A 25,937-nucleotide genomic window follows, 5' to 3' on the forward strand; every position below is an offset into this window, starting at 1 on the left:
GATCCAATCAACATTTCTCCTTATGCTGTTGTAAACCTTCCATATGTTAGTGCAATGTTAAACTACTGAACAAACAAAAAGAAATGGTCAAACATTCGTGATTTATTGCAATGTGCCCTACACATAGATGATAAAACCAGTTCCACTTTTCTCATTATATGTATGAAGTGTGTCAATACATTTAGGCTGAGAATCCATTCCCTGTTTTGGCAGGAACCCATTTTGGAGCCTGTAAGTATCCGTCTGGACATCAAGAGAGTAGTGGCATACCACCACGTGGTGTGCAGTCAACCGCCAGCATCCACTGGTTATGGCCACAACCGAGACCTCCTTCTCTACGATGTGGACGGCGGGATGGACAACATCCGCATCAATCTAGGACAGCGAGACTTGGCCACCTTGTTGGCTGTCTGGAGTGATAATTTGGCTGAAGGACATTTCATTGGCAAGTAGAAGCACTTTTTAACATTCTCCACTCTTCACTGTTGTTGTTGTTTATTGTGCAATGATGATTGTCATCATCTCCCATTTTCCAGCTATAGCCAGGTTCTGGCAAATGTTGTTCCCCTTCATTTTCCACTATAATTCCACCACTCCCCATCCAACACTGTGTTCCAGTCCAGGTTACTATGTCGTATGTTGTTATGGACTAAGACCATCCATATCAGTCTTAGTCATCCTTGGCCTGTCTTCCCCTTTATGCGCCTTTCCATCGTATAGTGTTGTTGGGGTGTTTTTTTTTTTTTTTTAAGGAAGCTATACTTTCCAGTGATGACTCAGTTAAATGTATTCCAGTCTGTCAAACACACAAGTTAAACATAAATATTACACTGTAACATACCCCCCCCCCAAAAAATAAACACTACAGCAGAACCCCTGTTTAAGTTTTTACGGGGACCTGATTTTTTTAACCTGTAATGGGGGTTTACCTTAAATCAAAATTTCAGTAGAGAGCACACCTTTTCCAGAGATCTTTTCCTGTATTAACATAAATTGCACCATCATATATTATTTACACAGTGACAGCAAAGGAGATATCTACCCTACACACTATATTGTAGTTACGGTTTGTGCTTCATTTTGACAGATTTTTGTCGTTGAATGCAAAACCGCTTTGGTTTAAGGTTGTTCTTATAACGTTATACATGATTTTCCATAAAAGTCAGGAAGGATACCAAACTCACACAAAAAAGCATTAAAATTGGTATGAAATAGCAATCGGTTTGTTTAAACATTTTCGTGGATGTTCTCCAAACAGCGGCTTACTCGTTAGAAGGGCTCAGATATTTAGGAAAAGTCTGGCGATTATCATCACAATTAAGTGATTTTTATTTGTCATATAAATGCATATTTTGACTATTTTTTGTCATAAGGTCATATTTTGAGGTATTTTCGTAGAAACGTCATATTTCGGCAGTTTGACGACAGCTGTAGCTGTGCAAAATCATCTTCAAGTTATCAAATGCTAACTGATATTCTCAAAACTACTCCTCGGTATCACATCTGCAGTTAATCTCTTAACTGGGCATGACGTATATATTCGTACGCTGAATATTACAGGGTAATGGGCATGACGAATATATATGTACTCGTCTTTTACCGCGAATATCTCCTGGGTATGACAAGCTACTTTGGCGCGTCGTGTATTGTCATCTTAATTGATGTTTTTCCTACTCGTTGACAGCAAATACCACATGTGACGTTTCTTGAAGCTTATTTGTATTTATTTCACAACTGTGCGGTGCTACTTGTCCGCAGTAGGCCAAATATGGCAGCATCTAGCCCAAAGCGTAAGTTCGAAACGGTCAAAGAAGACTTAGAGAATGATTGTGACGATTTATCTTCTCAGAAATCCAAAGATGAGTGGTTTGATACATATGAAGGTGAGTGTGATCGTGAAAGTGGTTCAGAGAATGAGAATGAAGAACAAGATGAACAACATGACGAATCGGATGAAGGCGAAATGCTAGACATGTTTGAACCTTTCCCGCCGTGTGTTGTTTCACGTCAGAAATCCGTATTTTCTGGTGCTAGTGGTGTAAATGTGAACTTCGACGCATCCAATGTGTTGGAATATTTTGAACAGTTCATAGATGATGATATGTTTCAACTCATTGCCAAACAGACCAATGTGTATGCTAAACAGATTTTAGAAGCCCGTCGGAACTTGAAACCACGATCACGAGCGAGAGATTGGGTGGATACAAATCCAATTGAAATAAAAATTCTAATTGGACTTTTAATGCTGCAGGGGATAGTTCATAAGCCAGAAAACAGTAGGTACTTTTAAAAACGGGAAAGTATCGCAACCCCTTACAGGAGAAGGTACCAGTACACTTCAGGATGAGTGCATACTCAACAGCAGTGATTTAACATTATTTAAATATGCACCAGTAACGTCCTGTGAGATAGAAAGTAGCTTCTCTTCTTTAAGAATATATTAAGTGATAATCAGAGATCTTTCGCGCCAAATGCTTTGAAAATAAATCTTCTCACATACCTCAATTCTGCCCATGGAGAAGAATGAAAAAGGTATGCAAGTTTGCATTATAGACCCTGCTGCCCTATCATAATGTACTGAAAGACATCTGCTTAATTCATTTCATGGGGGTCAATTGAGTCATTTGAGTAATATTAATGAAATCTGGGCTTAAACGTTCCAGAATATTTTCTTTTAAATATATCGATTTCTAGATTTCTCATATTTCAAACCACCAATGCAGGGTGTAAACATGTTTTGACGTTTAAAATGTTGTGTGATCTGATAATCTTAACGAACTTAATACTTTATAGGTATGGATTCACAAATGTTTGATAAGTGAATCAAGGACAATAGACTGTGAATAACTGCTAAACATGTATATTCAGTAATATGGAAGTAAGAATAAAGAATTTAGTTACCAAATATGTATCAAAGGAATTTCTGTTTTGATTTATAACTTATTTTAAAATGGCCATAGTTAGATTAATAATTTTCGGGTCATATTTTGTAATTTTTATGTCATATTTTTGTCACTTTTGAAGTCATATTTGCTTGTTTATTTGGGCTGTTTTTAGGACTTAAACATCCGAGCCCTACTCATTAGCATGTATTTTCTAATTCAAATATTCTGAACACGCATATTCAGTTTCATTCTTAAAAATTGCAATAACATCACTCCAGACACTTGTGGCAAACATTTCCTTTTTCTTACTTCAAACGGCATCACCTAACCTAGGTTTAAGAGATATAAATTTCATTGTGAATCGTCTGTATTGAACTGTGGTTACAATTAAAATTAAAAGAACAATAGTTCCACCTTTTCAATACAAATTCAACTAAAGTGGGTTACTTTACTGAAGAAACATTTTTTGCTGTTTGCTTTACGTCGCACTGACACAGATAGGTCTTATGGTGACGATGGGATAGGAAAGGCCTAGGAGTTGGAAGGAAGCGGCCGTGGCCTTAATTATGGTACAGCCCCAGCATTTGCCTGGTGTGAAAATGGGAAACCACGGAAAACCATCTTCAAGGCTGCCGACAGTGGGACTCGAACCCACTATCTCCCGATTACTGGATACTGGCCGCACTTAAGCGACTGCAGCTATCGAGCTCGGTAAAGAAGAAACATTTAGGTTCTAGTTTTGACCCATTATCAGGGTCATCATCAGCCCAAAACACGAGTTGCACAATGTATCAAATGGTCCATAAAAATTGTAAAAAAGTTGCAAAAACATAGTGGATTTGACACTATAAAGATGAAGAAGAGACAGTCACAATATGGTGATAAAAGTTTCAGATAATGCATAAATTAATGCACTTAGCTGTCGTTGAAGGAAGAACTCAAGATGATCAATTTAGATGTCGAGGAATCATGAGACTTGTAATTCTTTTGCTATGAAGTTCTGACAGCTTGCGCTGCGATGTGTTGGACGTATTGCATAACTGATATGATGGGAAGGTCACGATGGTGTTAAAAGTTTCAGAATATGGATAAAATGTATAAATTAATGCATTTAGTTGCCGTAGTAGGATCAATTTAATATGATCAGTCTGGATGCCGAAGAATCTTTAGAGTTGTGTATCACTCGTTATGAAGTTCTAACATCTGTATGTCATCAAAGGTAGTAGTGGTGTTAAGAAAACAATATACGCACACGTAGTGAACAATGTAGAAAGATGGTATATAGATGTCATTCAAAGAGATTAAAGTCCTTAAAAAACTGAAGGTAAAAGTAGCACTTGAAAGTCAAAATATTTGTGTGATGTAGGTGGAGAAGATTCACAGTTCAATTCAGAAATGAGTGAAATAAATAATATTGTTAGTAATAGAAGCCAAATTAGTAAAGAGGGTAATGAAAAAGTGGGAAAAAACGAATAGAAAAAGTAATTAAAATGTGTAATATGTGACTGACCTTGCGCTGCAATGTGTTGGACGTATTGCATAACTTATGTACCGGGAAGTGTGAGTAAAGAAGATAAGGAAGGGAGGGGAAACAATGGGTAGAACAGATTGGTGAGAAACGGGGAAGGGAGGGGGGGTAGGGGGAGGAGAAGCTAATTCCAATTCATGGCACCTTTCCTCAGCAGTTACTCCTATTCCCTCAACCCTCAGCCCAGTGTTGCCAACTGTACATCCTAAAATATCGCTAAATTTGTTGATGAAAGTCTCTAAAAATAGCCAAATTTTTGTCAAAGTCGCCAAGAAAAGTCGCTAACATAAAATTACCAGTAAACATGAATAAAATGGACATACCTATGCAGAAAAAAATATTCTGTCTTCATCGTCTTCCATTTCCTCCTCAGCAAACGATGTAGCCTGTGAAGTGGAAGGTTGCTGAGCTGTTGATGGAGCAGGTAATAGTTCAGCCGTTGTTGAATAAGCATTTTTAGTTCCTATTTTCCTGGCGACCTTCTCTGGAATTTCGTAGGAATGGCAGGTTTTTCCTAGGCACTTAAGCGCATTCCTGATGTGCAAGATGGATGCTGCTGTTTCGACTTTCATTCTGTTTCTCACTTTAGATTTCACAATACCAAGTGTACTAAAGAGCCTTTCTACTTTGGCATTTGAATTCGGGAGAGCCAAAATTTTCATAGCAAAAGTAGCTAGTTCCTTGAAGGGATTTTGTCCTGCCGAATCACTATACTGCAACACCTCTACCCAGAAATCTGTGGTATTTGAAACTTGACTCCACTTTATTGCGTTTAAATTACGCCACTGATTCTCAATGTGATCTATATCTGAAACACTACAACCCATATCTTCCGCTAACTCAAATATTGGGTTTTTGACAACATTCAGACAGTTTTTAATAGAAAGGAGAGCCATTTTTCTTAGGTTTTGAAAATTGTTCGGCAGCCTATTTTTTTAGTTCTGTAATTAGCTTTTTCGTGAAGTTAATACAGCAGCCCCTAACCACTTCTACCTTTTCTACTGATAGAATTTCCGCCAGTTTTTCGAACTCATAACCCAGATAGGGTTTGGGGTCCACGTAACTATCAATCTCAGTTGATGGAGAAAACAGATCAAACCGAGCAGTTGGGTTAAGGATTTTCCTTCCTAAAATCTGTATAAGATTCATGAGATCATCAAATAAACGAGTGGGGTCTGCATTTTCAGATTCAAATACTTTAATTACTTTTTGGACCTCATGCAGAATACTTTTTAGATAAGTCATGAACAATCTGTTTGATAAATCAGAGTACATTTGGAATAACATCTCTGATGTATAACACTTTTCTTGTGTCCTTACTATATCGAAGTCTAATTTGAGCTCATCCCACTGTTCAACAATTCGCCAAACAGCAGGTTCGATGGATAACCATCTTGTTTCACAAACTTTTAGAAGTTTGAGAGGCTCTTCACTATTTATTGCATTGTAAATTTGCTTGTAAATGCCCTGTCTCTTGTTGGAATGAGCAAACCAAAGGTAACTTTCACGGACAATGAAGTCAACATTACGCGGCAAAGTGTCTTCCGTAGCATGAGAAACAGCTAGCTGTATGGAATGACACACGCACCTAATCATTTTCAAATGAGGAATATTAAACTCTTTTTTCATAAGTTCATATACCCCATTGTTCAGCCCAGTGTTCACGGAAGTGTTGTCTACAGTTATACCTAATAAATTAGCAGGTTTCATCTGCAGTTGCTGTAAGAGTATTCCTATTGCGTTAACAATAGCTAGTGCTGTGCCATTTGGCAAGTCTACCAAACCTAAAAATTTTGATACTATCCTTTTCATACTGACGCTGAAGTAACGAATCATGACACCCAACAACTTAGTAACGGATATATCTGTCGCCTCATCTATTATTAAACTGTAACCCTGATCGCCAATATCAGAAACCATGTCCTCAACAAAATATGGTGCTAGTACATGTTTTATTACTTCAGTACATTTTGTTCTGTGTAAACGGAGATCTGCTGCTTTAGAACTATCGCCAAAATTTTTAACACACAGTTGTGACAAGTGATCTACAGTCAACAATGAGCAGTGCTCTGCAATAAACAATGCCAAACTTCCTTCAGTGCTAGCAGTACTTATGTTTTTTTTTGTTAACGGTATTTTTTTTTTCTGCAGTGGTGGGGTAAACGGCCGTGATCGCATTTTATGTTTCTGAGTTTCAGAATGTTTCTTTAAATCATTATATTTAGCATACAGTTCTGTTTTACAGTAGATGCAGTAGGCTTTGGACTCATCAGAATCTACCGGTCTTAACCATTTAAACTGATGTTCCCAGTCTTTACGGTAGTTTTGCTGATACTTTGGCTTACCCATGGTGTTGAACAAAAAACAAAAACACAGTTCACAAACAAGAAAATACGAAAATGAATATTTGAAATCGCACGTGTAAATTTGTATAAATACACTTAACAAAGCATGAATGACTTCAAGAATAAACACAGATCACAACAGAACTTATTATTACACTGATAGCTGCGAAGAAATCGATTCATTTTCTTAGCGCGCGCTCCTGAATCACCTCCGTCCGCTGTGTAATGTTACGCGTAACTAAGAGACAAAACATAAAAAATCGAATGACTGACTAATCTACTGCGTTAATACTGTATTAACGCTGTCTGTGCAACTCCCAGCGCCTACGCATGATGTCATCCAGCAGATAAGAGGCATTGCCGAATGATGTCATAATGTGATTATAAAATCACATGAAATGATATACAAGGAAGTCCAGATTAAAAAATAACCGATCATAAACATTCACGTACTGAACTGCAGTTTATACCGTTAAATTGATAATTTTACTGAACTATGAAATTCACCAGTTTTCCCTCTAAAGTGCTTGAATAATCCCCAGAAAAGTCGCTAATCGGAAAAATAAAATGTTGTCGCTAACAAGGTTCCCGAATTCCCTAGATTTAGCGACTTGTCGCCGAAGTTGGCAACACTGCCTCAGTCCCACCATAAATTAGCCCCTCCTTTCTCCCCCCACCCCCTCCCCTGCCCGCCTCCCTTTCCCGTTTCTCTCCGATCTGTCCTACACATTTTTCTTCAGTAATTAGTATCTTTCATATTAGTCTTTATCTCTCTAGTCTAGTAAAGTATAGTGTAGTTTACAGTTTAGCATTGCAAAGTTGGTACAATACAGCTTTAATAGTTCAGTGTATAAAAATAGCTGTAGTTTTATTTACGTCTGTGTGTTGGTTAGTGTACTTAGTTCATGCGTCTAGCATGTCTCAATGTAGTTCGGGAAAGACAAATGGCAAGAAAGTGACTCTGAGATCAGTGGAGTGTTCCCTTTGTAGAACATAATCTCCTTCCTGTGCCAGACATTACCAGTGAGTGACGTGCTATTTCCTCATTCTCTTTTATTCTTAATGTATTTTCGTTTTAGTGTTGGATGTTGTTAGTACGGTAAGTCGTTTTTGTGAGTTTGTTTCCAATCTGGAATCATAGCTTTCCTGAGTACAGTATTACATTTTACAAGGGATGTTTACTGCGGTCGTCTTGCATCAGCTGTTCTTGCGGTAGTAGTGCGCTGGCAACAGAGGTAATGTGATGCTCATTTGTTTTGCGAAACACCAATTTAGAAGTAAAGCTGTGCGGAGTATAGTCACATGGATTAGCCATCTTTACCCCTTCATTACGATGGAGAATGAGGTACTGCTGTAGTAAGATTATCACATTATTTCATTCTCTCAGTCAACCTGTTGACTAACCTTGGATCTTTTAACAGATTCCCAATGTCCATTCATTCATTCATTCATTCATCCATCTGCTGTCATACTTCTGTTCAATTGAACCAGTCTGCCATTCACCGTTGACACTTGAGGGCGTCTTTGTTAGTTGGCAACAGTATAACGTCTGTACCGTTACGTTCCAGACATGCAGCCAACCTCTCACCCTAACTCACCACTTGAGCCTCCGACACCGACCAACCCCTCCGAAGACACGGCTGTGAAGAAGTTGCAGGCCTTTTTCTGTCAGAGCGAGCAGGTACGGAGAGAAGCCAGCATGAGACTCACCCTGGATGGACTGCAGCTATATCTCTTCAGTGACATGGATGAGGTATAGTGAAATTATTCTACATCTGGGTGTATTTGGGATATCTTGTTCATAAAGTGAAAGTGGGGAAAATGTTAGCAGGTTAAAATTGGGGGAACAATGATAAGAGTGTGTCCATAATGAAGAGGGAATGTAAGTTGTGGGTGAAGTTGTTCGACAAAATCATACTCAGAACTTGGTGGTGGTGATGGTGGCTCTGGCATTTGCAGTGGTTCTCAGGAGTCTAATTAATACCAATTATTTACAAAATTGTGATCTTTTTTTACCTAATTTTTTTATTGTTAAAATGGGCTATTTATTGAAAACTAATGACAGTGGTAACAATAAAAATACATTTTTCAAACTTAACAATGAAATATAAGCCACCAAAAAGTTCCTACTTTAAAATGCCGAGTATACTCGTGATTTTTACGGGTTCTAAAATAAATAACACAGCACTAAACAAATGGCAAGTAATATAACATGACACTCAATACTGTTCAAATGTTTGTGGCTGTGTGAAATCCCCAAAAACAAGGATCAACACACAATGCTACATCGCTGGAAAGCCGCGAAAACGAACTGCCTGAGTCACCGACATCCACTACGGTTGAGTCAGACACATCTGTTGGCAAAAATAGGGCCCTAAAGTAATAATTTCATAAACATCTGGCGAAAATATTGAGAAACAACAAGAAACAAGTATATTCGGGCTTTTAAATTAGGTACCGACCAATGAGCGACATTCCCGAGTATACTCGGGATTTTATTTTATATAAATATATAAAACCCCGAGTATACTCGGGCTTTCATGTTAAGAGGTTAAGTCATGTATAAGGAGACAGGAACATAAAAATTAACGCTCTCTCCTATCCATGTACCCTTCACAGCATGCGGTGACATGTCATGTGTGGTTGCTAGATGTGTCGCGTCATGAAGACACCTCCCAATCACCTCCTTCATCTGGTCAGTCCACCTTACTCCATAAACTGATTTATTTATTTATTGCACACTACAGGACTTAGTGTCCCAATTACAGTGGCAACTACGAAAGATAAGCTACAATTAACATGGTAAAACTTATATCTAAACTATATTCTACAATTTTATCCAATCTCCTATAATATTGATATAAAATATGAAAGTATTTTTCTAAAGACTAAAGAACCTTACGTTAATGCGGTGGAACAACATACGACAAAGTAATATGATAAAATAAATGAAGCAATACATTATATTGCATAATATTATAGAACTTCACCTTACAATTTCCCCTATTTTTAGGACTTCATACAATTGCGCGATGAAGTTCAGTTACAAACTCACTCAATGGCAAACTGAAGTCAAGGCCATTATTTTTCTGAATGCCACTGTTGAAGATACTGCAGAGTCTGTTTACCGGCGAGTTATCATGGGCACACATCCTGGATTTTCATTTTAAAATATTATGTTATTTCTGGAATTGAAGTGAAGTACATGGAAATTTAGGAGAGAAAGTAATTCAGGATTATCAATAGCATAGTTTACAACTTTAAAAAGAAATTTTACTGGATCCTTCCTTCTGCGAATTTCTAAACTCTCCACTCCGAAATTTTAAAGGATATCACTATAGGGAACCATACGGGGATAGCAGCCAGTTTTTTTATATTGTAAGTATTTTTAAAATCTTTTTTGTAATTTTTCAATCTGATAAACATATGTTTTACACCTAGGGCTCCAAACGATGCTGGCATATTCTACTTTTGGTCTTATTATGGTATTGAACAGATGAATTCAATTTTGTGTGTTTTTGAAGGGTTTTATATTCCTGATAATGAATCCTAAGGTCGTGTACGACTCAGCTACCACTTTCAGTATATGCGAATTGAATGTAAGCTCGTGGTCGAATAAAACCCCGAGGTCTTTCATCTCGCAAACCGATCGCAAATCACTGTCACCTAGCTTGTAAGTGTAGAGGACAGGAGTTTTCCTTCTGGTGAACGACATCGATACACATTTTTCAACATTTAAGTACAGTTTATTTTCAGTCGCCCACTCCAATACACTTTTCAAGTCTAGCTGAAGCTGTTCAGAGTCGTTTATGTTTTCAATGGCTTTGAACACTTTGAAATCGTCGGCGTATAGCAGACAGCTGGAATATTTCACTTGTTCAGGCAATTCATTGATGAATGCGAGAAAAACTAAAGGGCCTAAATTTGACCCCTGAATTATTCCTGAATTTACAGGGTATTCCCGAGAAGAATGTCTCCGGAAAGAAACGAACTGCTTCCTATCACCCAGATAGCACACAACCCCCTGTGGGTGGGGGACGCAGACGAAGAATACACCCATGGTATCCCCTGCCTGTCGTAAGAGGCGACTAAAAGGGGTGACCAAGGGATGATTGGATTAGAACCATGAAACTACTTGTGATTAGTACCACCACGCGGGGAACACCATGGGTTGCTATTACTTGCGCATATTACTACGTTAGGTACCAAATAGGTTTGTGATTAGTAGCAATCAGGAGCACCGTGCGGTCAGGCTTTTATGGTACCTGTGATTAGTAGCACTATATGAGCGACACCAGGGTTCTGGCTTGCCTATGATTAGTACCCACTGTATAAGGAACACCACGGGATAGTACGAGTCCCTGTGGTTAGTACACACGTGATGAAAACCATAGGTTTGCGTTGCCTGTAAATGGCGCCGCTATGTATGAAACACCATAGGTCTGTATTACCTGTGAGTAGTACCATAATGTGTGGAATACCGCGAGTTTACAATACTTTTGATTAGTACCGCACTATGTCAAATACCATGGTTCTATTTTCAAGCGATAAGTACCATTGTGAGAGGCCGATAACCTATATTTTGGACCCCTTTAGCTTGCAAGCATCATCGATTCAGTACTGAGCTCTAGAAGCAGTCCCTTGGTCAGTATTACTATTCTTCTCCGTCAGTTTCTGAGACTGAGACATTGCAGGTCGGCTCCACTGATTGTTTTAACTTCATATCCATCCGTTCATTTTTCGTTCTCACGCTTTGAATTCTAGTCGGTGGAGGATTTTGGATTTTTATTTTGTCATTGCATTTCGTCTCATTTCGTACCATCAGGGGCCGATGACCTAGATGTTAGGCCCCTTAAAACAACAAGCATCATCAGCATCATGTTTCAATGTCCACTTGGTGTTTTTTCTTATTAATTTATTTCGAAGACTTATGTCGCAGACAGCTATTATGTTCAAAGTGAGATCTGAAGCTAAACTGACTATACAGGGCCTCTCATATAAACTAAGGCCGAACGCACAGTGTTTGTACTGTGCACTACGGCAGCTGCCTCAGCCGAACTTATGTCACGCACAGCCGCCCTGTTTTAAGTGTGTATAAAATCTTATAGGAAATCCTATAAAAATGCTGGAAGTGTCGTCCTTCCTGCCTTATACAGACACTGTATCTGGTAACCACATTCTGGTCATGCGAGTGAGTTCTGCCACTGTAATGTTTCTGATTTCATTTGTAATGTTTTCTTTCAGCTCCTCCAATATGTGACGATTTGTTCAATACACTTTTTCTCTCAGTTTACTCCACAAGTAAAAATCACACACTGTTACATCTGGGGAACGAGGAGGAAAGAGACCAGCACTGGTCACTCTGTCTGCAAACACTTCCAAGATTGTAAGAAGGGAATCTTCTGCTCTTTGAGCAGGGGCTGAATGCTGTTGAAACCACCAATGCAATTTTTTTTTTCTTCCGTTAACTGATGAAAGAACGGGGTCAAAATGTCATCTTGGCACCTCTCTCCATTTACTGTCATCTTGAAAAAAATAGGCATAAACACTATTAGGATTTTCTGCGCACCCATAGCGAAAATTATGGCCGTTCACACGACCATTAAGGTGAAACCAGAACATTTACGTACGAAAATACGGTCTTGCAGTAAGAACTACCTCACTATGTTAACAGCTGAGATTCAGACTTGCCAGGTCAAACACCACGTGTAGGCTGCTTGCAAAGTCAACAACTATGCACCCACCTCCCATACTGGAGCTTATTTATCAGAGATTAAAACGCCGCTTCGACGGTCTTAGTTTATATGAGACGCAACATCGTGATTGATATTTTAAAACTTCAGTGGAGTGATCTCAGTGGCATCCAATAAGACTCCCATTCAGCTGACATGTTGTGAATGGCAACTGTAGCTTTGCACAGTCTCTTCTGGGCGCTTTATGCTTTAAATTTACAACAACAACAACAAAAGAAAAAACTCCAAATTATATAATCGCAGCCACATATAATTTTTCCAGGGATTATTTTTAAAATGGAAAGACCGTCAGATAATCCAATCATCGGTTAATCAAGGGACGGATAATTGAGGATCTGCTGTACACTGCTGTCTTCATCATTCCTCATCATTCCCAGTGCTTCTACATCCATTGTAATTAGTAGTTCCCACATATCTTTTTTGATTTCTGTAATTCATCTAATTTTGCCCTTACTGTTCTGTAGTTTTTCTATAATTCTCCTGATAACCCTGTTTTCTAGTGTCCTGAGTACAGTAGATGTCCAAAGAATGAAATTAATTTCTTCCTGATTGTGCTCATTACTGGTTCCATTTCCTTATAGACTGTTTCATTAGAAGGTACTGTCCGATGTCCATTTTCTTGGTAGTTTTTGTTTATTCTGATTCTTCTTCTTTCAGTTTTGAGTATTCTATCTATTTGTGCTGTATTACTTGTTTTGAAAATGGTTTCAATTGCATATTTTATTTCTGGTTGTGTAACTGTTTTATAGTATTTTAATTTTGTGGTTATCGAGAGGCCTTTTTTTATTGTATAGTCTATGTTCTTTGTGACATACTGTGCTCTGGTCAGTTTATTTATTCTAATATGCCATGCCTACCTTTTGTTGAGGTTATATGTTATTATTTCTCCTAAATATTTAAATTTCTCAATGATTTTGATTTCCTGTTCATCTATTGTGATTTTATTTATGAGTTGTGGGTCAGTTAACATGGTTTCTAACTTTTCAAAGGATATTCTAAGGATAAAGAAGTTGATTCCCATAGGGAACCTGAAATATTTGTTCCGACTGAGTAAATTTATAATACCAATATAGTTGTTCCGTTATTGGATATTATAAATTTTCCAAATTTGGTATTATAAATTTACTCATTCGGAACAAATATTTCAGGTTCCCTATGGGAATCAACATCTTTATCATCTGATGGGCAGGCAGGCATCAATTTTTTGAAAATGAGATAAAGTCTCTCATAGTGAATTGGCACTGCCGGTGGCCCCAAATAGCCTACGCAGTGGCCTCCATGGTATGCACTAGCCATGCATCTTGGTGGATGTGCCATTTACCAACTGATGAGCCCAACTTGGCACACTGGGGCGAAACGCTGGCAACCAGGAATGAGTTAGCTGGATATTCTGAGAACAATTTACCGTGCTATTTCCTGTAGTGATTTAACTTGTTTTCAGGCTTCTTGAACATTGTTCAACAGGTGAGCAAGGTTATAAGCGAATCCCAGGCAGTTTAAACTTATGTTCTCTTTGGATGTTCCAATTTTGGTATTTTTTGGGTTATCCTTGTACTACTCTCTCATTATATATTCCAACAGCTCTGGTGACAAGCACTTTCCCTGTCTTAAACCTGTTTTTATGATAAATTGCTCAGAAAATTTATCTCTGAACTTGACATAGTTTTGTGTTGGTTAAGGTGAGTTCTATCAACTTGATTTCAGTAGTACCCCTCTTTTATACTTTTCAAGAGACCCAAGAAATCAACATATATATGTAAAATTCTCTGAAAAAGGATGTAAACGTTACACAAAAGCAATTTTTTTAATTATCGTTTCGGCCTCACTGGACCATGTTTATTTAGGTTTCCAACCATGTATACATATCCTTGCCCACATGTCCTTCATTCTCCTAATGCAAGCGTTTCTTCTGTCCTCTGACCTGGGAAGTCATTTCACTGGTTTGACTTCATCTTCAGGTAAAGATGCGTCTATCTGGGACATCTTGCTCCGTTATCCCACTCGGCCTCAAATCATCAGCCGCTCCTTGGTGCCATCTGGGTTTACCTTTGAGATTCCAAATACATATTATTAATTTATAGAGTGTGTGTGCTGTCCAGTTTGGTCATCATGCCATGGTTACTTGGAGCATTGTAGGTTAGTTGCGACACCATTTTACTTAGATTTTTCCTCGTTTCAAACAGCCTGATGTGGCGGGAAGCATAAAATGTTGCAAACATAAATTTGATGATTTTAATACATTGTAAGCATAAGGAATCACAGGGGACCAAGAAAACATATTGTAAACAACATACACATGTCAGCCGTCCGACTCCTTGGCTGAATTGTCAGTGTTGAGGCCTTCAGTTCAGAGTGTCCCGGGTTCAGTTGCCACCTGGGTCGGGGATTTTAATGACGTCTGATTGATTTTTCTGGCTCGGGGACTGGGTGTTTGTGTATGTCCCAACACTTTCCTCTTTATATTCACACAATGCATTACACTACCAACCACAACAGAAACACTCAATAGTAATTACATCCCTCCATATAGGGTTGGCGTCAGGCCGTAAAACAGGGCCAGATCCACATGTGCAACACAGTTCACACCCGTGACCCCACAAGTGTGGGAAAAGCGGTAGAAGAAGAATAATCAAGAATCTGAACAGAATTATTATCACTATTAACTTGTTGTTTTACAGATTCTAAGTTCTCCTGTGAGAGATCTGAACCATGGCCTGTGTAAGCTGGATGTAGGAGAGGCAACTCTCTCCCTGGACATGTTCACAGACCACAGCATGGAGGTGAAGATGGCACTCCAGAGCTGCTTGCTTGAGGACATTCGACCAGAGAACAATGTCATCATCAAGAAGTAAGTAATAGACCTATGTTGTCCCTAGTTAGTTATATATACAGAGAATGAGGAGCATGAAAAGTAATACTAAGGTAAACACAATAACAAGTCAGTAAACCGAGCGAGTGGCTGTGTGGCTTGAGTCACGTAGTTGTGAACTTGCATTTGGGAGATGGAGGGTCCGAACCTGACTATGTCAGCCGCCCAGGAGATGGTTTCCCATTTTCACAGCATGCAAACACTGGGGCTGTACCTTAATTAAGGCCACAGCTGCTTCCTTCCCACTCATAGCCCTGTCCTGCCCCATCGTCGCCATAAGACCTATCTTGTGTCAGTGTGACATAAAGCAAATTGTGTATGTCTTCTGTCATAATCATCTCATTCAATGTGTGGAGTAATTTTGGGGGAAAAGGCATGAATTTTACGTCTTTTAGGATTCTCTGTGGGCTCCTTTGACGTATGTCCAACTGAGGAGATACCTTCCTCATTGACTTACGAGGACTTGCTACAAATGCCTGAGCAACAAATTGAGGATTATGGACATTGCATGGCCAACCAGATCTTGGTGCAACTATAATGTCTCTCGATCTTTCAGTGTTAAGATTAAGTTTTCGCAAATGTTGCCATGCTGGTAACGGTACATTAGAAAACCTTGTGCTAAAGTCATTACAAATTCTGAAGTCTCTTTTTTGTCATCATCATCACAAATCGATTTACTTATTTCTGAGTGTTATAACCTCCACTGTCTTTGCAGGTTACATCTTTCTTGTAGCTTCGCCATCCCAGACAATCTTTGGCTGTCCTTAGGGCACGTTGGAAAGATAAACCAGTGATAGTCTTGTCTTGTCCCATCTTTCCCCTGGTCCACTGCCCTCAGCCTTCCCTTTCACGATCAACTTCTCTAGATTTTCTCCAGGTCGTCTCGCAATGTGTCCAAAGAACTGCAGTATTCTTTCATCAATACGAGAAGAAAGGCATTTTAAAATCTTCATCTCCTGAAAAATTGATACATTGGTTCTTCTTGCAGTCCAAGGTACACATAGCATTCTATGCCAGCACCATATTTCAAAAGCATTTATGCGTTTTCTGTCCAAAGCCTTTATGGTCTGGGTCTCACAGCCATATGAGAATACAAGGGTTTCAATGAGATGGATCCTTGTATTATTAGTAATTCCCCTCTGTTCTTTCAGATATTAGTAAATTTCATCATAGCTGCTCTTTGTCATACTTCAACCTTAATTGAAGAATATAAATTTGTTGTTCATTAGTGCCGGGCTGAGTGGCTCAGACGGTTGAGGTGCTGGCCTTCTAACCCCAAATTGGCAGGTTTGATCCTGACTCAGTCCAGTGGTATTTGAATGTGCTCTAATACATCAGCCTTCTGTCAGTAGATTTACTGGCACGTAAAAGAACTCCTGCGGGACAAAATTCCAGCACCTCAGCATCTCCAAAAATCGTAAAAGTAGTTAGTGGGACATAAAGCAAATAACATTATTATTATTGTTGTTCATTAGTACACTTGCGTGCCATCGCAAAGAGCATTACAAAACAACACACAGCTGACGCGTGATGGACAAATGAATCTATTTACGTATTACTGTCAACTATTGTTACCAAGTTATACCTAAATCTGTCCATGAATTCTCTCCTTATTAATTCCTGCATAAGGGAAAACTAACTTTTGCACTAGCGTGTTCAATTTATTAGTACTTTATCAGGCTTTGAGTGATTATTAAGGCTGTTCTTACCATTGTAATGCATACTGTATTGTTGCAGGATTTTCCAGTCTCATGGAGGGGAAATGAGAGTGGATTCGAGTCCTATTTCAGTGTCCACTCCTCCGATCATTGATGTTACGTTCCGCCAAACGCAAAGCGGAGATCGCTGCATTGACGTCCTAGTAGAGAAGACGAGGCTTAACTTTTCGGTGCCTTTCTTCATGAACCTGGGCAGGTTCTTGCTGGAATCTCTACCTGGAGAGAGACCAGTAGAAGGAGGGGTGGTGAACCATGGTTATGTTGGAGACTTGGGCATTCAGGTACGTCAAATGTTCATAACTGACTGGGGAAGTAAATTTGGTCTCAAGATAAGCAAGTCCAAAACGGTACAAACACCAAGATCGGCCAGGTAACTTGAGGGTCATCAGCCGTAAAGAATAACAAGAGGATGAGCATGTTCTCCATCTCTCCCTGCTAACACTTTGTACCCCAGTTATGGTTTACTGTCTTCTTCTTCTTCTTCTTCTTCTTCTTCTTCTTCTTCTTCTTCTTCTTCTTCTTCTTCTTCTTCTTCTTTCCGGGCCGATGACCTTCGATGTTAGGCCCCTTAAAACAACAAGCATCATCAACAACAAGCTTCTTCTTCTTCTCCTCCTTCTTCTTCTTCTTCTTCTTCTTCTTCCAGACAACCAATTCAAATATTGCTTTTTACACATTTTATAGCAGTTACGACACCTGAAATTATTTAAGGCATTTTTTTGTTTTTTCTTCGGCTTTTAGGAGTCCCCCCTCTTCATTTAAGATCAATTGCCATCTCTTTTTTTTTTTTTTTTTTTTTTTTTTGCGTCACACCAACACAGATATATCTTATGGCGATGATGGGACAAGAAAGGGCTAGGACTGGGAGGGACTGACAGGACCACTGTTTTGGAATGACTGATTTTCAGGTCAAATTCTTTGTAGAAGTCATTCCAGCTATTCAGTAAAAAAGTAGAAACTGAATGGCTTCTGCTTCTGTGTTTCCCCATATTACTAAATCATCTGTGAAAACAAGGGAATTGACCTCATTGTTCTTGATCCGTTATTCCCTTTTCAGTATTTCATGATCATCATTTTGAGCCATCTCTAGTTTCCCGGATGTGGTGAATGAGTGCTCTCCATTTACCCTGTTCGTGTAGAGGTTTTGTTTCATAACCTCCTGCAAACCCAGACCTCGTCCAGTTACATCTTTTCTGATTTCATCAATCCATTTCTTCCTTGCCCAACCTCTTGATTTTTTCCTTCGATTTCCTTTTCACACCACACTCTAGCTGTTCTTTGTGGGTCTATTCTTTTCAGATGACCAAACCATTTCAGCCTGGCTTCAACACAGGTCTGGATGATAAATAATAATGGAGATGAAGCACTTCATTGTATTCCAAGCCTAGTCACAAACCAGTGTGAACAAGTATTGCCCATTTGGAGGCAACTCTGACAGTTTCTATACAAATCTTCAGTCCAAATTGACATTTTAGTTGCCCATTTGGCTTCATTGCCAAGAATTGCATTGGGCAACAGAGAAAGAAAAATTTTCAGCCTGCTGTTGTATGTTAGGCATGAACTGCAACTAACTTATGTACTTTTATAATAATTAATATATATTTAATCATCATCATCATCATCATCATCAACATCCCTGCCCTCCACTTCTGTCTGGTGAGGAAGGTCTCTTCAATGTCCCACTCCAGTTGCCCAGGTGTGGTTAACAAGCCTCCTCCACTCCTTTCTATCCTACTTTTCCTGCTCCATTACTTCTGCCACATCCAATCCAGCTTCTTTAATGTCCTTCCAAATCTGATCCATCCACCTTCTTCTCGGTCTTCCAACTGGTTTCTTTCCCTTAACTTCCCTTTCTAATTCCCTTCTTGCTACCCGTTCCTTTCCCATTCTTTTTACATGTCCGAACCATCTCAGTCTTGGTTTCTATATCTTCTGTACTAACGATTCTACTGTATATTTAACTCTTCTCTGATTTTAGTATTTGGAATTCTATCTCTTCTTGTCTTTTTAACTGATGTTCTTAAAAAATTTATTTCTACTGCTTGGCTCTTACTATCTTGTCTCTTATTAGTTACCAGCATTTCTAGTCCGTATGTTACAATTGGTATGAAATACTGTTTATATAATGTTAATTTCATTCTCTTGGGTACTTTGTCATCCCATAAAAGCTCTCTGACTTGATGATAAAATGTTGTACCTTTACTTAGTCTCTTATTAACTTCAGGGTTGATTTCATTACTTCCATTAATAATATATTTGATAGTAAGTATAATTCTAAATGGTGGTCAAATGTTTTTTCAGACCAAAGCACCTGTTGAGCAGCTGAAGCCCCTGCAGCGGCCTCCCAGTTCTGCTGACAGCACCAGTGGCTACTTCTCTTCTGGAGCTTCGTATGTTGATGATCAAGCTGGTAAAATTATATTCTCATTTTGAGTTTTTATCTTATCAGTATTTCTGTTGAATGGCTAAAGAATTGTCTAATTTCAGAACAGTTCATTTATAAATACAATGCAGACTTAGCTTCATTCTTAGCCTCCCCAATCCTACATTTTTGTTCTCTTCCAAACCCTCATCTTACACCTCTGTTGCCCTCTCTCCGTTTCAGGGTTTATGTCATCATCTTTCTCTGAGTTCTTCTCTCCTTCTTGATCATGAAAGGTGGAATATTACTCTGATCGTTGTTTTATTTCATGCTGTCTCACTTGATTTAATGTATTTCATGTACTCATGTACAGTATGCCATACCTTACTTCTGACTTACCTGTTCACCGATCAGTGGTCAGAGTGTTCCTAGATCACAAAGTGTGAACAGCTGAAATACACACAGCATAACCTAACATAACACATATCACAAATACAAGTGCACACATTATCATTCAAGAGGAAAAGTCATAGAAAGAGAAGTGCTAGGGGGAATAATTCAAATGAAATAACTCGCCATTAATGTATGGCGATCAGATGACTTCCAAAGGAAAAATAGCTGCTCTGTAATGGAAACACACCACTCATTTCTGAATCACTAGAACACTACATCGAACTGCCATTTGCTCTGAATGGTATCAACAAGTTTTCAGTATATTTCCCAACCCTCATTAAGAACAGATTTTAGTATGGAATTGGAAAGAAATGAACAAGTGTCAAATCAAGTCATAAATTTTTTTTATGCCAGTATATGGTCTCCTTGATCATGTGCAACATGAAAAATTCCTTTCCATAACAGTCAAAATTGTATTCATGTATACTGAATCTTCACGACTGCATTGTAATCAAAATCGACTTTCAACTTATTAGGTCATGTTATATACATAGAGTACGTGTTGAAGAGATGTTAAGTCTTCATCACCAACATCATTTAACAGTCTCCAGTTTCCCAGTTGCGGTGCAAGAGCACCTCCACTTATGTCTATGCAAGTACACTGCTTTTTTTTTTCAATTTCACACAATTCCCCTCCTCTTCCTTGCAGATCATCTTTTATTTGGGAGATCCACCGTGTCCTTGGTCTGCCCTAGGTCGCTTTCCCACCAGAACTTTGTCAAACCATTTTCGTGCTACCCTTTTCAGATCCATCCTCTTCAAGTGACCAAACCATCTCAATCTTGATGTTGCTAGAAATTCATTGAGTGTTTTCACTTGGATGTCTTCGCGAACCTCTTCATTCCGGATCTTATCTTGTCTCGTTTTCTGCAGCATTGACCTCAGCAATTTCATTTCTGCAGCCTGGAGTCTGCTGTTATCCCTTCTGTTGATGGTGCAAGTTTCTAGACTGCATGTTGTCATTGGTACAAAGTTTTCTTAGATATTACAGGAATTTGGCTGTCCCAGAGGAGGTTCCTGACTTGATGGTACAAATGAGCTCCTTTCTGAATCCTATTGGTGATTTCATCTGAGCAGCTGCCATCTCGAGTTACAATGCTGCCAAGTAATTGGAACTGATCAACTTCTGCTACCTTCTATTCATCCAGCATAATATCCATACTTCTTCTTTGCCTGCTAACCTTCATGGCTACTGTCTTCATAGGGCTAATTTTTAGGCCAAACTCCTTAAATTGGTTGTTCCAGGCATCTAGTTTCTACTGTACTTCATCCTCTGTGCAACCCCAAATCACCACATTGTCTGCGAAAGCCAATGCCTTGAAATCATTACCGACACACTGTCGTTTCACCCTCTTTATGATTTTGTCCATCACAGACAATATATTATGGGACAAGGGAGTTCCTCAGAGGGCTAAACAGACCCTGTTTAAGACTTATCTGGAGAGTTGCATCATACACAGAAGAGAAATAAGTCAACTGCAAACTGTTGAAATGAAGTTCCTTAGGTCAGCTGGACAGAAAACAAGGAAGGACAGAATTAGGAATGATCGGATACGAAGAGACCTGCAGGTCAACCTGACCATGGAAGAAAGGCATTGCAAGGCTGAAGTGGCTAGGACACGTTAAGTGGATGCAGGAGACTCGAACACCAAGGAAGTATCTTGAAAAGATCGTTCTGGGACGAAGACCAATTGGAAGCCTTAGAAAAAGGTGGTTAGATCAGATAAGAGAAGACCTAGAGAAGAGAGGAGAAATATGGGATGCTCTGGAGAGAAAAGAAGCATACCGGGCTCACTAGAAGGAATTCATGATGATGATGACAGAGATGAATAGCAGTGGCGACAGTGCACTGCCTTGATGCACTCCCTTAGAAGTAACAAACCAATCTGAATATCCGTTCCCCATTTGGAAAAACCTCTGACAAAAATGGCCAACCAGACACCAGTGGGATCCGAACTCTCAACCTCCCGATTTTGCATTGGTTGCTCTTGTTGTTTAGTGTTTTTACGAGACCTGGCACATTATATAAGGGGCGTGAACAGCATCATGTATGTTAAGTGGTCACTGCGAAGAATACGGATAAGCCGTGTATTTGTGAAATACAGCGTTATCAGCACCTGATAGAGTTTGAAAGTGTCCTCATTGTCGGTCTCCACTTGGCCGGCTGGTTGAAACGTGCAATATCAAGATTTCTGGGGTATTTAGATGTGACAGTGGCCCGATATTCGACTGCATGGGAATATGAGGACAGGCATACTCATCATCAAGGTTTCTGTCGACCATGTCTGAACCACAAGGGAGGATCGCCATATTGTGCACCAGGCACATCGTAACCCCTTCCCATCTGCACCTGACATCCAAGAACAAGTAATGGACTCCTTGCAACAATCTGTGTTATCCCACACCATTGATCAGAGACTAACGGCAGCCGGACTAGGGAATTACCGTACCATCGTAGGCTGCCATTAACACCACAACACAGACGGCTGCATTTGGAGTGGTACCATGACCGGGAAGCGTGGATTGCTTATGAAAGGCATCGTCTTGTGTTCAGCAATGAAAAGCAGTTCTGCACTCCCCCCAATTGACCATCGTCTGCGAGTATGGCGGCGACCTGGGGAGAGGTCCCAGTGTTCCAGTGGTTTGGAGAGGCTCAGCGGTGTTACTCCTGGTGTCACGGTGTGGGGACTTCGGGTCATGGCTGTAGTGATTAAGGGAACTCGGAAGGCACAACGGTACATCATGGACATCCTGTGTCCTCATACGTTACTTCTCATGCGGCGGTATCGTGGTGCCATTTTTCAACAGGACAATGCTCATCCACACATGGAACTTGTCTGCGTGGTGTTGATGTACTCCCATGGCCAGCAGGATCCACAGATCTGTCCGTGATGGAACATGTGTGGGAGCAGCTCGAACGTCAACTCCATCCCATTGCCAGTATCCAGGATATCAAGAACCAGTTACAATGAGTATTTTTACACTGTTTGTCTTCGCCTTTCTATTGCAGTGGATATATTATTCTTCTGGTTTCTGTCTATTCTGGATGTTAGTGATGATCCTAGCTGTGCCTTCTTTGTCGAATGCTGCTCAGAATAGTTCTGTGGTTGTTTTTGATGGTCAGTTTTCCAGATTCCATAACCAGGAGATCCTTCTCTTCCCTTGCATTAGCTCATATCTGCTTCTGTTTCTCATACCTATGACTGAGGATTGGAACTTCCTTATTTTCATGGTCATCAGTACTTTCTAGTCTTTCATCATTCAGTGTAGAATATTTTGTTATTTGTTTTATGTCGCACTGACTCGGACAATTTTTACATCGACAGTGGGATAGGACAGGGCTAGGACTGGGAAGGAAGCAACTGTGGCCGTAATTAAGATACAGCTAGAGCATTTGCCAGGCGTGAAAATGGTATACCAACAAAAATCATCTTCAGCACTGCCAGCATTGAGGTTCAAACTCACTATCTCCTGATCGCAAGCTGACAGTTATGTGACCCAGACCGCGTAGGCAACTCACTCAATCTGGGATAAAATCAGGATGAAAAGGGATCTTTATCTGTTCTTGCAAATAAACACTGAAGATCACACATAGTAGACTCATCTCCTCAACAGAACAGAGTGCACAGTTAATGTTTCAAAATCATGTCCTCATCAATCTCAGGGAGCAATGAGATGGAAAGGCCATAGGCCTGACTTCATAGATTTCTTTTCAAAAAATACAGGACATTCCTAATTTTTAACATACGCATAGGCCATACACTCCTAAAGGAATCGTGGAAAAACACAACATCTTGCTGCTATCTTAAGATCTACCCCCTGTGGGTGGGGGATGCAGACGAAGAATACACCCACGGTATCCCCTGCCTGTCGTAAGAGGGGACTGAAAGGCACAACCGAGGGATGATGGAATAAGAACCATAAGACTACTTGTGTTTGGTACCACTACAGGAACACCATGGTTCTGCTTTACCAGTGATTAGTACTATTATGAGCAGCTGGCGACCTGGATTTTGGACTCCTTTGGACAAGCATCATCTCACAAAATAAGGCATTGTGAATTGGATCCACTGATTGTTTTGGATTCATGGTCAGTTTTTCATCATCATTCCTTTTAGATTCTAGTCAGTGGATACATTTTGAAGTTTTTAATAAACATTTAATTGCACCTTGTACCATTAGGGGCCAATGGCCTAGCTGCTAGGCTCCTTTAAACAACAATCATCATCATCATCATCATCATCATCATCATCATCATCATCATCTTAAGATCTGAAGAATATATTGTAATAGAAACCAAATCAGTCGAATAGATGAATCATTAGTAAATATTCAGAAAGAAATTTCACTTGTAATTATTGTTCTTCCTTATCACCTCAATTTTCAAATAAAAAAGAAAACTCGTGTCCCCATCCAGAGGTGGTGCAGCTTTTTTCAGGCACACCCCGAATGGTTGTAAATTGCACATGCCATCTTCGTACCATACCAGCCCTCCAGCAAATCTTAAATTTCTGGCAGTAGGCTACTGGGAATTGAACCTGGGCCTACACAGTCTACACATTCTTTTTGGAAGAACATTTTCACAATTATCATTGATTTCACTGCATTTATGAAAAATCTGTTCTTTTTGTTGATCACCAACGATGGGGGTTCAAAAGCAAACTGTTTCCACAAAACTTCAATGAATATGCATTTTGTTTTGGGCATTTGTTGTCTTCATCATAATTTCATCCTCATCACGACGCGCAGGTCGCCTACAGGAGTCAAATAGAAAGACCTGCACCTGGCGAGCCGAACCCGTCCTGGGATATTCCGACACTAAAAGCACTCCAAGGTACAGCATCTCCATATCGCCTTACTCGTTCAGTCGTGCTCCAGTTAGGCTCTCAGTTCCATTCCGAGTTAATCTATGATGTCTACCGTATATCCAGCTGTTACTTGATAATTCACATTCCGAATGTATCAATTGAGCCAGGGCTTGTAGAAGAACAGGTAATACTATTTACTTCATCATCATCATCATCATCATCATCATCGTTGACCAGCTCCAGTTTCCCAGGTGTGGTATACGAGCCCCTTCCATTTTCTTCTGTCCATGAACCATTCTTCGTTCACAATCCGCTCCCAATCCTGACCTCTCTCCTCTACATCCTTCTTCACTAAGACTGTCCATTTTTCTCTAGGTCTGCCCACTGGTCTCTTTCCCCTGATTTCTCTTTCATACTCCCTTCTTGCAGACCTGTTGGCACTCATTCTTTTCACATGACCAAATCACTTCAGTCTTGCTTTTTGGATCTTCTGGAGTAAGGAGTCTTCTAGTCCTACGTCTTCTCTGACGTTTTCATTCCTGATTTTATCCCTCCTGGTCTTCTGGATGATTGTACGTAGGAACTTCATTTCTGCTGCTTGGAGTTTCGAGTTGTCCTTTCTTGTTAATGTAGCGGTTTCCAGGCTATATATGAGGATAGGGGTGTAGTATGATTTATACAGTGTCATCTTGGATTTGAGTGGTACTTGTTTACTTACTGACCTAAAATATTTTTTTTTTTTTTTTTTAGGCCTGTCAGTTTCTATCCAATTACGTCAACCTGAAGTGATGATGTTTGCTGACTTATCCGAGAAAAGCGGTCATGCTCTTCTGCTGCGCACTGAGTTCTTGGTGGACTACAGCCGCCATCCCGGCCGGGACTCCCTTGTGTGTTCATTGGCTGGGCTTCAGATTCTATCCAAGATCCAACGTCTCAGTAATAAACAGGCTCCATACATGGTGAGTTGTTTAGTAAATGCATATTGCAATATTGTAAATCATTTACAGGAAAGTAGGCATTGAGGTTTCCTAACTTTATCCTTATCATAATTTTCCCATATCAAGACTAAAAATATTCCAAGAGTGGAATATGCATTTTGTTTTGGGCATTTTTTAATACTTTCTCTCCAAGGTACAGCATCTCCATATCGCCTTACTCGTTCAGTCGTGCTCCAGTTAGGCTCTCAGTTCCATTCCGAGTTAATCTGTGATGCCTA

General features: G+C 39.7%; 1 protein-coding gene across 1 annotated transcript in view; it reads left to right on the forward strand.

The window, feature by feature from the left end:
- LOC136884959 (intermembrane lipid transfer protein VPS13A) overlaps positions 1-25,937 on the forward strand; it is a 263,969-nt gene that overhangs the window by 95,695 nt on the left and 142,337 nt on the right. The window contains exons 24-29 of the mRNA XM_068230153.1: positions 214-445; positions 8,327-8,511; positions 15,190-15,359; positions 17,118-17,379; positions 19,400-19,508; positions 25,472-25,680. Coding sequence (XP_068086254.1) covers positions 214-445; positions 8,327-8,511; positions 15,190-15,359; positions 17,118-17,379; positions 19,400-19,508; positions 25,472-25,680 — 1,167 coding nt within the window. The remainder of the gene's footprint in view (positions 1-213; positions 446-8,326; positions 8,512-15,189; positions 15,360-17,117; positions 17,380-19,399; positions 19,509-25,471; positions 25,681-25,937) is intronic.

This window comes from Anabrus simplex, chromosome 13 (genome assembly GCF_040414725.1).
Source record: "Anabrus simplex isolate iqAnaSimp1 chromosome 13, ASM4041472v1, whole genome shotgun sequence".
NCBI lineage: Eukaryota > Metazoa > Arthropoda > Insecta > Orthoptera > Tettigoniidae > Anabrus > Anabrus simplex.